General features: G+C 41.4%; 1 protein-coding gene across 1 annotated transcript in view; it reads left to right on the forward strand.

Annotated features, from left to right (window-relative positions):
* The window catches only part of MAP3K15 (mitogen-activated protein kinase kinase kinase 15), a 121127-nt gene that overhangs the window by 20183 nt on the left and 83460 nt on the right, over positions 1–17484 (forward strand). The window contains exons 2-3 of the mRNA XM_078064457.1: positions 42–181; positions 2891–2914. Coding sequence (XP_077920583.1) covers positions 42–181; positions 2891–2914 — 164 coding nt within the window. The remainder of the gene's footprint in view (positions 1–41; positions 182–2890; positions 2915–17484) is intronic.

Raw genomic sequence — 17484 nt, forward strand, 5'->3', positions numbered from 1 at the left:
CTCTCCCACACCGTGTCCTGTCCTGTCCTTGTTCATCTCAGATGTTGCCGTGGTGGACATGAGTGATGTCTCCAGACAGCCTTCACTCTTTTACCATCTGGGGGTCCGAGAAAGCTTTGACATGGCCAATAATGTGATCCTGTACCATGACACCGACGCGGACACTGCTCTTTCATTGAAGGTAAAGGGTATCGTTCATCTTCTTGTGAATATTTGGCTTTGGGAAAACGGTATTACACATTCAGAGGAAATGTACATGGAGTGCAGGAGGTTGGAGAAAAAAAAAGATTTGCTTGTGCAACTCCTTCCTTCCTACTACAGTTTCTCGCTCACACAGATGACTTCCTGACCACTGTGTGAGCCTACATACTGCAGAGAGGCGTTTGTAGGCCACTTCAGTGTTTCCAGGCTCATTAGGGAAATGAAGGCAAAAACTGTTAACTTCCATTGAAGCAAACACACGACTCTGAATCTTTTAATGGGCAATTTGATCCAAACCTACACATTAAAAAAAAATAGTTTCTCAACTCAAATGATAAGATGACGACACAGAACAGTCACCAAAGTGGGCAGAAAGTTCTAGATAGACATCATCCGTATTTAATCTGTTGTCCCCCCCACCCACCATCCAAAGCAGAGCAAAACTGAAAACTCATCTGTTCATGCACGACTCAGTAATGATTGATATTTTAAAAAATTTATTCTTGCAAGTTTGATACAGATGTTTTTTGGATAATAGTACTTCCCCAAAATGCTCATATTTGGAACAGAGAGGGGGAGATGGCAGTGGGGTAGGAAGACCCGTGTGGAAGGGCCGAATCATATAGTGTCCACCTGAAACTAACACAACACTGCAGGTTAACTGGAATTAAAGTAAAAACATAAAAAATGCTCATATTTGTAAAATATGAATGTCTGAGGTGAGCTACTATAAAACTCAGGGAATATTAACATTGTCGAATGTCTTAATATTGGTCAGAAAGTCCCGGTCTGCTTTAGATGATTTCAGGAGTAAAGCTCAGTTTGTTTACAGCAGTGTTACTCAACCTTGACTGCACTTTAGAATTACTTGGACAGCTTGTAAATATCCCCATACCCAGGTCATACCCCAGACCAGTTACATCACAGTCTCTGAGGGACTTTTTTTTTTAACCTCTCAAAAGTACAGCCACGGGTGAGAACTAGTGGCTTCAAATTAGCTTTCATGGGCAGCAGTTCTAAATGTCCAGCTCCCTTAGTGTTAAATGTCGCCAGTATATAAATGCACAGTTTTGTGATGGTAAAGGGGAATATTTTTGTGTTTGTTGGGATTTAATATTAACCAGATTTTTCTGGGTTCTGTAATAATTGGGGGTTATTTCCTGGTAGAAGACCAGCCTGCTTCAGATGTGGAACCTCTCTCCATTCTGCATCACATACACTTGACGTAGATGTGTACTGTGTAATTAGGGCACAGTACTGGGTTTTAAGAAGTCATTCAGAGGACATTGAAAGAAGAAACGGGTCTATTATTGTATTTTATGCTGTATAATAATTTCCCAAAAGGCTATAAACCCATCTGAAGTTCTCGCTCACACAGATGACTTCCTGACCGCTGTGTGAGCCTACGTACTGCAGAGAGGCGTTTGTAGGCCACTTCAGTGTTTCCAGGCTCATTAGGGAAATGAAGGCAAAAACTGTTAACTTCCATTGAAGCAAACACACGACTCTGAATCTTTTAATGGGCAATTTGATCCAAACCTACACATTAAAAAAAAAAAATAGTTTCTCAACTCAAATGATAAGATGACGACACAGAACAGTCACCAAAGTGGGCAGAAAGTTCTAGATAGACATCATCTATTACTTCAGATATTTAGTATCTAAAGTATTACTTTAGATATTTAGATACTGATTTTTTTTTCTTTTACTGATTTTTTTTTCTTTTACTGATTTTCACTTAAGGTAGTTGTACTTGCAAATATTTAGAATTAGAAAATGTGAAAGGGTAGATTATTAAGCCTTATTTTGATGAGAAACATGAAATTAGAAAGTATTTTTTTTTCCAATGCAATGTTTTTTTTTTTTTTCCCCTCAACAATGCCTTAGTGGACTCCTCTAGAAAGTCCCATGACTTTGACAGTTTTACTTTCTTAGAATATGGAAAAATAGTTCCTAAAATGGAAATGGGTGGTCTGTTATATCGCACACCAGAAGGAGGAGGCTGCGCTTGGAATGCCGAAATCTCAGAGTGTATAAAACCCATTTTACGGGGCAGCTGTTTAATTATGTTTCCTCTCGTCAGCAAGTGTTGGCTTCCGGTGCATAAATGATACAGCAAGGGCTGCATAACCATTATGCGAAGTTAGCTGACTAAAATCGTCGTCATTGGGTTTGACGTTCCTAGGCTGGTCCCGTGAGGTGTCAGGAATGCTCCCAGCAGCGCCCGCTGCTTAGGAAGCCTTCCGGGGCAGGGTCACCCGGATGGAGCCGAGAAGTGCTTGCAGCCCCGAGGATATCGCGATATCGCGGTACTTCCGGGCAGTTCCGCCCCGTCCCTGACCTTCCTCCCTGCACAGGTGAGCTGCAGGGCGTTCAGAGCCCCAAACTTGAAGCTCAGAACGTCTGGACAAAAGCATTGCCACCGCTACGGGAAATCCTTATAACCATATATGCCCCTCCATCGTTCCAAAATCCAGCCAATTACGATACGTTTGCCCTAGAATATGAATTTTACAATTCTCTGAGGCTCCCCCTTTTTGAAGCTTTTCGCGCAGGGGAAGAAGGTTTGAAATGAGTAACTCGTGCTCTGACGTGGGTGCTGGATAATGGGGGGCAAAGTGCTTGCAGTGCTTATGGAAATAAATGGCTATCTTTAAAAGCTATATTCATCTTCTCTTTTTCTTTTCAGGATATGGTAACTCAGAAAAACACAGTAAGTACGATGTTTTCAGATTTTTAACCTGGTAAATGCGTAAGAGCTTGCCTGAAAATCCCACAGATAGCAAAGTGATTTCTGATTGTGCCTGTTGGTGTGTTTCTCAGGGGGATGGCTAGAACCCCTGTCCTTCAGGCTGCCCGCTAGCTTAGGCCCCACTCCCATCCGGGGTGCAGGGTGGAAGGTAAGGTCAGGCAGATGGACTTGTTCTTCATTGTGCACTGGGACTTTGAGCCTGGAACCATCTGGCTGTCTCCTTCTGATCTGGGTTGGTCCCACCAACCACCAAGATCCTTTTTGCTGGAGCCATTACCTCCCACATTTGCCACCAAAGCTTCCCTAACAACAGAGAAACGAACTTGTACCCCAGGTAATATGGGGGCCTAGCCAAGAGTTGCCTGCCACAAGCTGTAATGAACTAGGACAGAATTCTTCCTGCTCTCTCATATATGTGCTGAAGTCTCCCAGTTTGGCTTCTAAGTGTCTGCAATGATGTGGTGATAACGCCATGTTGGTTGGAATCATGTGATGAAATCCCCACTTTCTTCAAATAAGTTGATGTCCTTGGAAATTGTGCCAGGGTTACCCTGTACCTTTGAATGCCCCTTAAAGCGCCCATCTTCCTAGACCTGCAGCACTGTGGTTTGACCAGTCGTGACCTAGACGACAAAGGACATTTCCTTCACCCCTTTCCTTTGGCCCTCAGCCTGCTTCCACTGGCCCTTCTAAAAAGGAAGGGCCTCCTGCCTCTTTTTCTCTAGCGGTTGGAATTCTCAAAGGGAGGACAAAAAGGCCCAGGAGGTAGAGCTCTCCCAAGGGTTTCCTCTCCAGGGGGACGGGAGCTTTGCATGACTTCACCCCCTCCACAGAAGGCCCCACCCCACAGCTGTGGGGCCCAGTCTTTTTTTTTTTTTTTTTTTTAAAGATTTTATTTATTTACTTGACAGAGAGATACAGCAAGAGAGGGAACACAAGCAGGGGGAGTGAGAGAGGGAGAAGCAGGCTTCCTGCTGAGCAGGGAGCCCAACGTGGGGCTTGACCCCAGGCCTCCGGGATGATGACCCGAGCTGAAGACAGACGCTTAACAACTGAGCCACCCAGGCGCCCGGTGGGACCCAGTCTTATCTGGAACCCAGGCAAAGCTTCTTTCCTGAGCTGGAAGCCTTGCCTCTCCTCCTCCAAGCCAGAGGATGAAGTTCTAGAAACGAAACAAGTGGTGTCGTTTATGTAATTACCGCTGGAGCTTGGATTTAACAGGCTGACCTGTAAAATTAAGGCATCAGGATGGGTTTGAGTCCTTCTTAGGAAAAGAACTAGGAAGACCTGTGGCTTCATTTTGTCCTATTTATGTCCTCATACTGTCCACTTATGGGGGTCTGTCTTGTTCTTTCTAGATCTTGATTTCTTAAATTACCTCCTTGATGGAGATAGTGGGGATCCAGTAAAAGGAGCCTGGGCCTGAGGCCGGCAGGCGCAGGTTGTAGTCCTGACCTTGTCTCTAAGTAACATTGGGCAGTCATCCTCTGTGTCCTCATCAGTAAAATGAGAAGGTTGAACTCTGTCACTTGGTTCGTAGATAACTTCCAGCTCTCAGAGTCTGTGGTTGCATATTTTGCACAATAAAAAGGTGTAACTTGGATTTAATGCAAGGAATGTCTCAGAAATGGTTATTCCTCCAAATAGGAATTATATTAAGGTGAGGTGCAAAGAAGAAAACTCTTTCTCCATCCTGACTATTGGGTGTTTTGGAGCCTAGAAATACTCTTGTTCTCCAAGAGCCTTAGTGTCACTCTGTTACCATTCCACTAAATACCTTCCCTTCTGGTACATTCTCCCTCCTCTAAACACCCAGAATTCCTTCACATTCCTGGTAATTGTAATTATATCATGGCACCATTCTCCCTAGGTGTTGTGTGTGTGTATGTAGTGAACTTATTCTAGAGGATTTGGCAAATAATCTTACTGTCATATTTGCCATTACTTTAGAATTCTGTGCTCAGTGCTAGTTGTCACACTTGATGGGGTGTGAAAATTTAGAGCATTTAAGAGAACAAAATAAAGGACCAGAGGTGGCTGGAAAGGTGGGGAAAAAAACACCTAAGAGGAAAGGTTGAAGGGAGACAAACCTTGAGAGGTATTGTTCATGGTCATTTTCAAATGATTTCTATTTCTGGGAAGTAGGGAGACACTACTACTCCGGGTGGCAGGGAAGCAGGGCAAACTCAGAAAAGGCTGGGATCAGCAGAATGGTCATCTCACAGCTAATGGTGATTAAACATTGAAAGAGAATGTCACAGTAAATCAGGTGACTTTTACTGAGAATTTGCTCGCTTGTCCCCTGAATATGGATTGGGCTAATGCTGCTTGGAAGCAGCAGGCTGGACTGTCTAACTCCAGAGGTTTTGGGAAAGAATCTGATGAAACTGTGGGTATGTAAGAATTGGACAGCTTTAAAAAAAAGAGGTACAGCATAGTCCTAGATGGTGAATTATGAAGTCCTGGGAATGGGGTGTATGGATGAAATTCCCCGCACTGAACATGTCACTGAATGCTTGAAGTGATTTATGAAGAGGTGGAAACCAAGGTGCTTTGAGATCTCTGCCTTCAGGGAATCCTTTTATATTTCTAGAATTGTTCCTATTGGTGTGTTGAACTTGGCTTCATTTGGTAAAGGGCTGGTGTATTAGGGCTCTCCAGACAAACAGAACCAGTAGGAGATAATGGAGAGGGAAAAGGAGATACTTACTATGGGGAATCACCTCTGGTGATTATGGGGGCTGAGAAGTCCCACTATTTGCCATCTGCAAGTTGGAGACCCAGGAAAGCTGGTTGTGTAATTAAGACCTAAGTCTCGAGGCCTGAGAATTAAGGGAGCTAAGGGGGTAAATCCCAGTCCCAAAATCAGAGCAGATGACTGTCCCAGCTCAAGCAGCAAGGGGGCAAAAGGGGTAAATTCCTCTTTTTTCTGCATTTTGTTCTGTTCAGGCCTCAGTGGGTTGGGTGATGCCCACCCACAGTGGGAAGGGCAATCTACTTGACTGGGTCCACTGACTCAAATTCAGATCTCACCCAGAAACACCCTTAAAGCACACCCAGAACTAATGTTTAATCTGGATACCCCATGGCCAGTCAAGGTGACACACAGAATTAACCATCACAGATAAGCATGCTTGCTTCTATTTCTAGAAGCATTTGTTTTGCAGTGATGTGAAGGATGGGAGGCCAGTTTCTAGGCTTCAGGCCATTCTGGTCTCTTCTGCTCTTTGGAAACATAGTATCATTTTTTGTACCCAGTTCTTTTTCAGAAGATGCTCTTGTTCTCATGTTCCAAGTTTTTTTTTTTTAATGCTTTATTTAGGCCTACTTTACGTACCATGAAGTTCACCTGTGTGCACAGGATTCAGTGATTTTTAATAAGAGTTGTGCTGCCCTTGCCACAGGCCAGTGTGAGAGCATTTTCATCACAAAAACACCTATTGGCAGATAGTCCCTGTTGCCACCCTCAGCCCCAAGCAACCACCAGTCTGCTTCATCTTATAGATGTATCTCTCCACAATTTTTCATATAATGTGGTCTTTTGTGTGTAATTTCTTTCACTTAGTCCGATGTTTTTGAGGTTCATCCATGATGTAGCATGTATCGCTAGTTCTTTTGTATTGCCGAGTAGTTATATCGAATGGGTATTCCACATTCTGTTTCTCTGAATAACTACACAACAAGTTTATCAGATGAAATGTGAAATACCCGGATGATAGAATACTAGTGAGCCATAAAGAAGTTGATGGGCACTTGGATTGTTTCCACTTTTTTTATTATGAATAATGTTATAAAGATTCAGGTACAGATCTTTGTGTGGATATATGGCTTCATTCCTCTTGGGTAAAATACCTAGGAGTGGACTTGCTGGATCATCGGGTAAATAAATGTTTAACTTTCAAAGAAACTACCAAGATGATACCAAGAGTGGCTATGGCATTTTTACATTTCCACCAGCAACAAAGGTCTAGTTTCTTCACATCCTCACCAGTACTTGGTATTGTCCTTCTTTTCACCTCCACTCAAGTGAGCATGAGGTGCAGTCTCGTTGTAGTTTTGTGTTTCCCTAGTGACGAATGATGTTGAGCATCTTCCCTTGTGCTTATTAGCCATTCATAGTCTTCTTTGATGAACTGTTTATTAGAATCTTTGGCTCATTTTTAATTGGGTTTTTTTGTCTTACGGAGTTGTAAGAGTTCCTTGTATATTCTGGAAGCAAAGCCCTTATCAGAGACTTTATCAATTACTTCTTTTATAGATTGTGCTTTTGATGTTATATCTAGGAACTCTTAGCCTAACCCAGGGCCACAAAGAATTAACACCTGTGTTTTCTTTTTGAAAGTTCACTATATTGGACACTTGAAACTAATAGAACATTGTATGTTAATCATACTGGAATTTAAAAAATAAAAATTTATAGAAAATTAATTAAAACAAAGTTTTAGAGTTTTGGCTCTTATGGTTCTCTCTCTGATGAATTTTGAGTTAGTTTTTGTGTCTGGTGTGAGCTAGGGGTCCAGCTTCTTTCTTTTGCATGTGGACATCCAGTCGTCCCAGCACCATTTCGTAAAAAGACTTTTCATTCCCTGGTGAATTGTCTTGGCACCCTTGTCAAAATCGACTGATCGTAAATGTAAGGGCTTGCTTCTGGGCTTTAAATTCTCTTCCATTGATCTGTATGTTTACTCTTACTCCAGGGTCATGCTGTTTTGATTACTGTAGTTTTATAATAAGTTTTGAAATTAGGAAATCTGGTTCCCCTAACTTTGTTCTTTTTCAACATCGTTTTGGCCAGCTGGGGCCACTTGGAATTCTATACGAATTTGAGAATTGGCTTTTGCATTGCTACAAAACAGGCCACTGGAATTTTGATAGAGATTGCATTGTATCGGTATATCCCTTAAGTGGTATTGGCATTGTACCAAGCTTGTCTTCCAACCCAAGAACACAGCATGTCTTTCTGTTTCTTTAGGTCTTCTTTAATTTATTTCAGCATTGTTTTATAGTTTTCAGTGTACAAGGTTTTCACCTTCTTGGTTAAATTTATTCCTGGATATTTTATTCATTTGGATGCTCTTGTAAATAAAATCATTTTCTTAATTTCCTTTTCAGGATAGATTTTTTTTAAGTTTATTTATTTAAAGTAAGCCCTACACCCAACATGGGGCTTGAACTCACGACCCTAAGATCACAAGTCCTCTGCTCTACTGACTGAGCCAGCCAGGCACCCCAGGATAGATTTTTTTTAAAAATATCTTTCATAAAAATGTTTTACACCTAACACACTGTACTTCATAATTGAGGTTTTTTATTAAGTTTTAAATTTTAATTCCAGTGTAGTTAACATAGTGTTGTTTTAGGTGTAGAGTATAGTGATTTAGCAGTTCTAGGCATTACTCAGTGCTCATCACCGTATTCATCCCTGGCCCCTATTTCCCCCATCCCCTCCCCTTATTTCCTCCATTCCCTCCCCCATGTGATGCAGCTTTTGATCCAAGTTCCATAACAATTACTACTTTTCTGTCTTCTTTTCATCTGTTTTCATCCTTATGCTATTTCCTTCTGCTTTACAAATATCAAAGATAGCCATTTTCTGCATTTTATCACTTCAGAAAACCTGTTTATATGATGAAAGATCAAGGTTGAGCCTTTATGGGAACAGGAGAGACGACTTTATCTATTAAACCTTGGAACTTCCTGGTAGTTTCTTCTTAGTGTACATAGTCCATAGGTATTCTTTAACTGTTTTAATATTCCCTTACAAAAAATAACCATACTTTCAAAGTTACGGTATATTTGGCAGGTTGGTTCCCCCCTGGAAGTGGGCTCTGAGACTGAGTTCAGTGTGCAGGAGAGGTATTCAGGCCTGCCCTCGGCATCACGGCTGAGGAAGAGAAGGGAAGGAAGCAGGGCCAGGCAAAGAGAAATGAAGCTGGGATGCAGGTTCAGTGATGGACTTGGCTGACCCCGTGGCGGGGGGGGGAGACTCTGGCACTCAGACGGGCTTTTTGGGTTGTTCTGAGTTGGGATGAGATGTCCAGGCCTTTACACTCCTGCGTCCAGCCCTCACTGGGAGGTGTGTGACTTCGGGTGAGGCATCGTGCGCCCCTGAGGCGGTTCTGGAGGGCACGGGCTGGCAGCAGGGGCAGCACCTCCTACCTTGGGGGGGGTGGTGTCTGTGTGCACCCAAGCGTCCACCACATTATAATCATTTTATTTGAGAAATTTATAAATCCTGTATACCCCAAGATTGAGGACTGTATCTCTATGGCTAAGAGGCACCGAAATCATTTTTTCCCTTGAATTGGTGGATAAATACCTGGAAGCTATACATAGCCTCCCCAGAAAGGAAACACGGGTTCATACACCTCCCCGTCCCCCAGGAAAATTGCTAGGAGAAGATGAGCCATTCCACCCAGTACTTCTAGAAGGAATTGTTAAAAGTACACTCAACCTTATTTTCATTTGTCATGTCCTGAAGCCGGAGTTCACAGTTGGTTTTTAAAAAGCAAAGGTAAATTTCCAAGCTAGGATCATGTTATTAAAAAGCCACCTTATTAAAAAACTAATCTGGTTCTTGACCTCTGGACTAGGTGGTTATTTTTTTTTTCCTGGAAAACCAATGAGATTTAAGAGAAACTCATTGTTCCCATTGAAATAGTTATCTCTGTAATCCCAGTAAATTGGAAATTCTTTGAGAAACAGACATGGGCAACATTAGGTGCATTTTGTACAATATTGGAAGGCTTTTTACCTGGCTCACGAGCACATTGAGGATTCAAGTTTTAGGGTAACAGAATTTCTCTGGATCTTTCCCGCTTGCCTCCCTTCTTCAGTTAGCTATGGCTTGGGATCCACAACTGTCAAAGAAGATGTAGATTGCTTAGGGACACTTTGGTAAAAAGACAATTAAATTTCTTTTCCCCTTTAGATATCCTTTGGGTTTTCGGAGTTCAGATCAGAATTCCTACCACTTTTATTAGTGAAGAACGAATTTCAAACAAGAAGGCTACGTCTCCTAGCAGACGGAGAGGCAGAATTTTAATTTACACATAGAATGTGACTTCTGTAAAAATCTGTCCTTTGAATATTTATTTCATCTGTGTAGCTATTTTTTTAGTATTTCTACCTCATCTTAGATTCTCTTTTCTCTAGTCTTGATTGATGTCTTTTTTTCTCCCTACATGCGTGTGGTCTTGTGTTCTCTCTCTAACTGGAGTGTTCTGGAGGTGCAAACCACAAAACTTGGGCCTGTTCCTCTTGAATATCACAGGAGCGATGTCACATTTCACAGGGCCAGTGTCAGAACCAAAACAGAAATATCTAATTCTGCCTGCCAACTGAGTCTTTGGTGTCTGATGATCTCCATTTGTTTTCTTTAAACTGAGAGACAATGCCCATAGCATAAAATTCACCATTCACCCGTCTGTTTGTGTTGGGTATTTTGTTTTGTGTATCACAGAAATATTTTGCTTTATTGAGGGATCTTTGAGAATTAAGATGGAATGGCAGTTATTGACCAGGATCCTGTAGAGGAAGGGAAAGGACCTGAGGTTTTTCTGGCTCTGTGGTCCTCTGTGGGCCATTTGGTTAAGCTTTCTGGGTCTCGGTTTCCTCCTGTATAAAATGAGATGATGAATCAGGTGATTACTGAGATTCATGCCAGATCTGAAATAATTCTAGGACTTTATGATAGCCGTTCAGTTGTTTGAACAAAGCAGAGGAGCTATTGCAATAGCTGAGTTGGTGCTGCTTGGCATGTTTCCAGCAGGGATATCTTCAATTACCTTTTAAGTGGCACAGTAGCCTGACAATCCGGTTGAAATAGTTATTCAGCTTCTGTATGTTTGTTCCTTTCCTGCCCAAATAAATACAGAGAAGCAGCAATATAGAATGCTATTTGCGATGATCTTAAAACAAAACCCTGCATTTCCCTGATGTGCATGTGTGGTGATTTAAAAAATTCTGTAATTGACTAGACAAAGAATTGTATCTATTAGGGCTTAAAACCTTGTAATCCTTTTTTTGGAGCAGCACTTGACTTGGATTTTCTTTCTTAATGAATTGACTTTTTCATGCGTAGTCACGTTAAATAATTTTTAAAATATTGTCCCATGTTCATTTGCTCTGTAAATTTTCTTGGGAATGCTTTTCTGGTTTCCATTTTCACTAAGGACTCGCAGGCTTTTACGTTGCAAGATAACGAGCTCTAAAGTATGACGTTCTGTCAGCATTCAAGATACGCCTTCTTCTGTAAGTGTTCAGAAATCATTTTATCTTGGGTAGTATTTGACCACTTTCCATCTGCCTTAGATCGCCGCCCCCACTTCTGATTAGGTCATTTTGTTGACTGATTAAATGTTTGTGTCGTGATTAAAAAAAAAAAGTTCTCTAGGAGGTCGAGCTGAAAGTCTCATTATGAAGTCTGTTGGGATAAGTTTTTACACGTTGTATTTGCTCCAGAGAATTAATTTTAAGAACTGTGCTGTTATTGACCACCTTGGCCACCTGCTGCTAGCCATAAATAAGAATAAGAGCAGGCTAATGAGGCCCCTTCACATGTGTTTCTGTCCTGGCCTCCTTGTATAGAGTACCTGCAGAGGAGCCAGCTGAGGGGAAAGTCCTGGGTGTCCTTGGTTATTGAAACCCGTGGACAGTAAGGTTAAGAACCCCGCATGCTCTGTTCTCCTGGGCTGTTCTGGAGAATCCAGGCTGCTTCTTGTGGATGGGAATCTGGCTGTTATTCGTGGAAGTCTTCATATGTGAAGCCCACTGGGGAAACTCCTGTTGTGGGGCCGCGGGTGGGGTGTTCTAAGTGAAACATGGGCTGGGAGTCCAATGCAGGGGCTCTTAGATTTTGGACCCCTTTGTCAATCTGGAGGAGCCTATGGATCCCTTCTCAGAATGTATCTTAAAATGCTTAAATATACAAAGGATTACAAAGGAGACTGATTATACTGAAACATAGTTATTAAAATATTTTTTAAAGTTGTAATCTATGGAGATGCCTGGGTGGCTCAGTTCAGCTCCGGTCATGATCCCAGGGTCCAGGAATCGAGCCCCACATAGGGCTCCAGCCCCACATCAGGCTCCCTGCTTGGCAGGGAGTCTGCTTCTCCTTCTGCCTCTGCCCCCAGCTTGTTCTCTCTCTCTGTCAAATTCTTTAAAAAAATAAAAATAAAGTTGTAATCTATGTGCTGCTTTATTAATGTCTCAAATAATTAGATCAAACAGCAGGTCTGAAAACTGTCATAATTTTGGAGTAATGGTATAAAAGTTATTTTGAGATCTCTGCGGGAAGTGTAATGTGTTATGAAAAATTCTATGATTTCTATTAGTGACAAAGTCCCAGGTCCTGCTAAAACTAAGATGTGTTATTACCTACAGTCCTAACGGAAGGCAACATTACATTTCAGTTAAAGGTAAATGGTGACAAAGATGTGATTTTTTTTTTTTTCTCATTCAAGTTCCCAGGCTCCCGAGGATTACTAGACTCCAGGTTCAGAATTCCTGGTCCAGTCTAGAACTATTGAACACAGTTAATACTTCATGCCCACTATGCACCATGGCCACAGTTAGGCCTCTGTCACCTAAGGAAGTTGACCGTATTATTGTCCCCATTTTAAAGATGAGACCACTGAGATTTGGATAGATAAGTACGTGGTCCAGGGTCATTCATCTGGTGTGGAGTGGAGCTGGGATTCAGTCCTTGGCTGTCGCAGCTCTCCACCGTCTTGCTACGCTTGAACGGACGTGATACTTCCTATTTCAATGTTAATACGGTATTTCGTCTTCCCCTAACTTAGCAAATGTGGAAAAAACAACCCACTGCCCGGCTCTGCTGAGATGATGATAAAATGAGGATGCCTCCATGCCCTATGGGTGGGAGCATAAATTGTTCCATTTTTTGTGACAGCAGCACAGACCAAGAACCTTAACCTGACTCTAGTCATTTCATTCTTGGGAAGCTCCTCTTGGGAAAAGACCACAGTGTAAAGACGCAAAGGTGTTCGTCTCTGTGTACAGTAAGAAACTTCTCGGAACAAGGTTAAATAACAGGAGAATGGTTAAGTACACAATCAGTGTTCACCGTGTGGTGTATTAGGCAAGCATTAAAAGTTATGGCATTTGACTGTGGAAGTGTTGAATCTCACTAGGTCATACACCTGAAACTAACACTGTATGTTAACTACCTAGAATTGAAATAAAAACTTGAAAAATAAAATCAGTGACTGGCAGAGGGGAAAAATTACGGCATTCGAGGCTGTATAATCAAACCTTTATGATGAGAGCTTTTTAAAAAGCACTTATTCTTTAACTTAGTGGTGCTATAAGACAATCTGTTCATGGTGGTGAATCTGTACATGGCAGTAGTTCTGGAAATCTCCATCGCTAAGTTAGGAACCAGATTCCTCCACTCCCTAACCTCACAGAGTCCGAGACCAGTGGCTTTTTTTTTTTTTTTTTTGTAGTTTTTAATTTTATTATGTTAGTCACCAATACATCATTAGTTTTTGATGTAGTGATCCACGATCCATTGTTTTCGTATAACGCCCAGTGCTCCATGCAGTACGTGCCCTCCTTAATACCCATCACCGGGCTAACCAATCCCCCCTCCCCCCTCCCCTCTAAAACCCTGTTTGTTTCTCAGGTCCATAGTCTCTCATGGTTCATCTCTCCCTCCAATTCCCCCCCCCATTTTTCCCTTCCTTCTCCTAATGTCCTCCATGCTATTCCTTATGTTCCACAAATAAGTGAAACCATATGATAATTGACTTTCTCTGCTTGACTTATTTTGCTTAGCATAATCTCCTCCAGTCCCATCCATGTTGATGTAAAAGTTGGGTATTCATCTTTTCTGATGGCTGAGTAATATTCCATTGTACATATGGACCACATCTTCTTTATCCATTCATCTGTTGAAGGGCATCTCGGCTCTTTCCACAGTTTGGCTATTGCGGACATTGCTGCTATGAACATTGGGGTGCATGTGGCCCTTCTTTTCACTACATCTGTGTCTTTGGGGTAAATACCCAGTAGTGCAATTGCTGGGTCATAGGGTAGCTTTATTTTTAAATTTTTGAGGAACCTCCACACTGTTTTCCAAAGTGGCTGTACCAACTTGCATTCCCACCAACAGTGTAAGAGGGTTCCCCTTTCTCCACAACCTCTCCAACATTTGTTGTTTCTTTCCCTGTCCATTTTGGCCATTCTAACTGGTGTAAGGTGGTATCTCAGTGTGGTTTTGATTTGGATTTCCCTGATGGCTAATGATAATGAACATTTTTTCATGTGTCTGTTAGCCATTTGTATGTCTTCTTCAGAGAAGTGTCTGTTCATCTCTTCTCCCCACTTTTTGACTTGATTATTTGTTTTTTTGGGTGTTGAGTTTGAGAAGTTCTTTATAGATTTTGGATACCAGCCCTTTATCTGTAGTGTCATTTGCAAATATCTTCTCCCATTCCGTGGGTTGCCTCTTTGTTTTGTTGACTGTTTCCTTTGCTGTGCAGAAGCTTTTTATCTTGATGAAGTCCCAAAAGTTCATTTTTGCTTTTGTTTCACTAACTTTTGGAGATGTATTTTGAAAGAAGTTGCTGTGGCCGATGTCAAAGAGGTTACTGCCTATGTTCTCCTCTAGGATATTGATGGATTCCTGTCTCACATTGAGGTCTTTCATCCACTTTGAGTTTATCTTTGTGAATGGTGTTAGAGAATGGTCGAGTTTCATTCTTCTGCATGTGGCTGTCCAATTTTCCCAGCACCATTTATTGAAGAGACTGTCTTTTTTCCATTGCATGTTTTTTCCTGCTTTGTCAAAGATTATTTGACCATAGAGTTGAGGGTCCATACCTGGGTTCTCTATTCTGTTCCATTGGTCTATATGTCTGTTTTTGTGCCAGTACCATGCTGTCTTGGTGATCACAGCTTTGTAATATAGCTTGAAATCGGGCAACGTGATGCCCCCAGCTTTGTTTTTCTTTTTCAACATTTCCTTGGCGATTCGGAGTCTTTTCTGATTCCATACAAATTTTAGGATTGTTTGTTCCAGCACTTTGAAAAATGTCATTGGAATTTTGATCGGGATGGCATTGAAGGTATAGATTGCTCTGGGTAGCATAGACATTTTAACAATGTTTATTCTTCCGATCCATGAGCATGGAATATTTTTCCATCTTTTTGTGTCTTCTTCAATTTCTTTCATGAGTGTTTTGTAGTTCCTAGAGTATAGATCCTTTACCTCTTTGGTTAGGTTTATTCCGAGGTATCTTATGGTTTTTGGTGCTATTGTAAATGGAATCGTTTCTTTAATTTCTCTTTCTACAGTTGCGTTGTTAGTGTATAAGAAAGCAACTGATTTCTGTGCGTTGATTTTGTATCCTGCCACATTACTGAATTGCTGGATGAGTTCTAGTAATTTGGGGGTGGAGTCTTTTGGGTTTTCCACATAAAGTATCATGTCGTCTGCAAAAAGAGTTTGACTTCTTGAGACCAGTGGCTTTTACTCTGCTCTCTGACCTCACTTTACTGTATCAGAATCTTCCTTTTGGAGATACTTGAAGAGTGTTTGGAATAAGGGTTTACATATTAATGGGCCTAGCGTACTGGTTCTAATGCCCCTTTATGTAGGAAACTAAGCTGCTTTTGTTGAATGTGTTTTAATAAGCTGGATTCTTGAGATGTTTCCATTTATAAATGTAACAATTACAAATATACAAGCTTGGTTTGCTATTGGACATGTGTTATGCTAATCAATGTTTTTCTTTTTAATTTCTGGTCTCCCCACCAACAAAAGTCTGAATGTGCCCCATCATTTGAAGATGTTTGGGCCTATTCTTCTTCTTTGTAAGAACAAAAGAAGTGCACTCAAAAGCCTGTGCTTTCATTTGGAAGTTTATGAATTGCTTTTGTAAATGTAGCCATTAGTCCCAATTGCTTTCTGTAAAGTTTCTTAAACTTTTATACACTTCATGAGAGATTTTCTCAAAGGGAGTATTTTTACTTTGCCAAGGCTCCAGATTCCTGCTGTCTCCTCAGTCCTGTTCATTCAGCTCACTCAGTTGTTCGCAGAGGTCACGTATTCCCTCTCTTTCTCCTCATTTTTCTCCAACTGGGGCTGAACGTTGGCCCAAAGGATCAGGTCCCCTCCTGGCTGCGGGCAGGTCTGCACGAGCCTCTGCCGCTCTCGCTCTGCCCACTGGAGCCCTAAGCTGGAACGGCGCACGAAGCCTACATTTGTCAAAGTCGTATTTTTTCACACCTCATTATTGAGGACTTTAGTAGGATGGGATCGGAGTTGACTTTTGTGCTATTTGGAAGGAATGGGCTTGCGGAAGAAAGACTATCAACAAGATTTCAGCAGACATGTTCATTTTGGAAAGAGTTTTAAGACTTTAAGACCTGTAATACTTGTATCCAAAGAGGTGGGATTCTTGGACCTTCAGTTACCTGCCTGTTGTGGAGATGCAGGGTTATTTAGTTGTAATGTTGGGAAATCTTTTTGTCATAATTGTTAACGCTGTATAATGTTCTGTCTTTTAAGCCAAGAGAAGAAAAAAAAGTATAAATTGATAGAGTTTGTTATATTAACGTTTCCGTCAACCACTTCCTGTTCTTTTCGTTGGTTTCTCTGGATTCCGGGTAACAAATGGTGTCATTTCCTTGGGCCACTACCGCCTTGTTTACACCTGCATCTTTTGTACTGTTCGTGTCAAATAAATCCCATTTCTGTATGTTACAGTCCCCAACATAGGATTACATACGTCATTTCATGCAGTTGTCTTTTAAATCAGTTAAGAGACAAAAAAAGAGATTGGCAATCCTATCTGTTCCTTTACTGGCATATTTGTTTTTATCAAGTGAATTAGAATTAGTGTCTGGTGTCACTCGCTTTCAGCCTGAAGAACTTGCTTTAGTAGTTTTTGTAAGCCGGGTCTTCTAGGAACAAATTATCTCCATGGTTGTTGATCTGAAAATGTCTTCATTTCACCTTCATTTTGAAAATCTAGTTTTGCTAGATAGAAGAGTCTGGCTGACTTATTTTGTCTTTCACCCCTTTGAATATGTCATCCTGCTGCCTTCTGGCTTCATTAATCCCAAAGAAAAGTCAGATGTTGATTTAATTGGAGTTCCCTTGTACGTGCTAAGACATTTTTCTCTTGCTGCTTTCAAGATTTTCTTTTTGTCTTTGAAAATGTTGACTCTGGTATATCTGGGTATGGATCTCTCAGGTTATCCAACGGGAAGTTCATTAAATTTCTTGGCTATGTAGATTCATTTAATCACATTTAAGAAGTTTTCAGGAATTATTTCTTTGGATATTTTTCTGCTCCTTTCTCTCCTGTCCTTCTGGGACTCCCATAATATGACATTTATGTTGGTGCCCTGGATGGTGTCCCAGATTTCTTTGAGGATCTTTTCCTTTTTCTTCATTCTTTCTTCTCCCTGTTCCTCGGATTGCATAGACTGTTGGTCTTTGTGCAAGTTTGCTGATTCTTTCTTCCACGCAGATTTCCTGTTGGGTCCCTTCAGTG

Source organism: Halichoerus grypus, chromosome X (assembly GCF_964656455.1).
Source record: "Halichoerus grypus chromosome X, mHalGry1.hap1.1, whole genome shotgun sequence".
In the NCBI taxonomy this organism is placed as follows: domain Eukaryota; kingdom Metazoa; phylum Chordata; class Mammalia; order Carnivora; family Phocidae; genus Halichoerus; species Halichoerus grypus.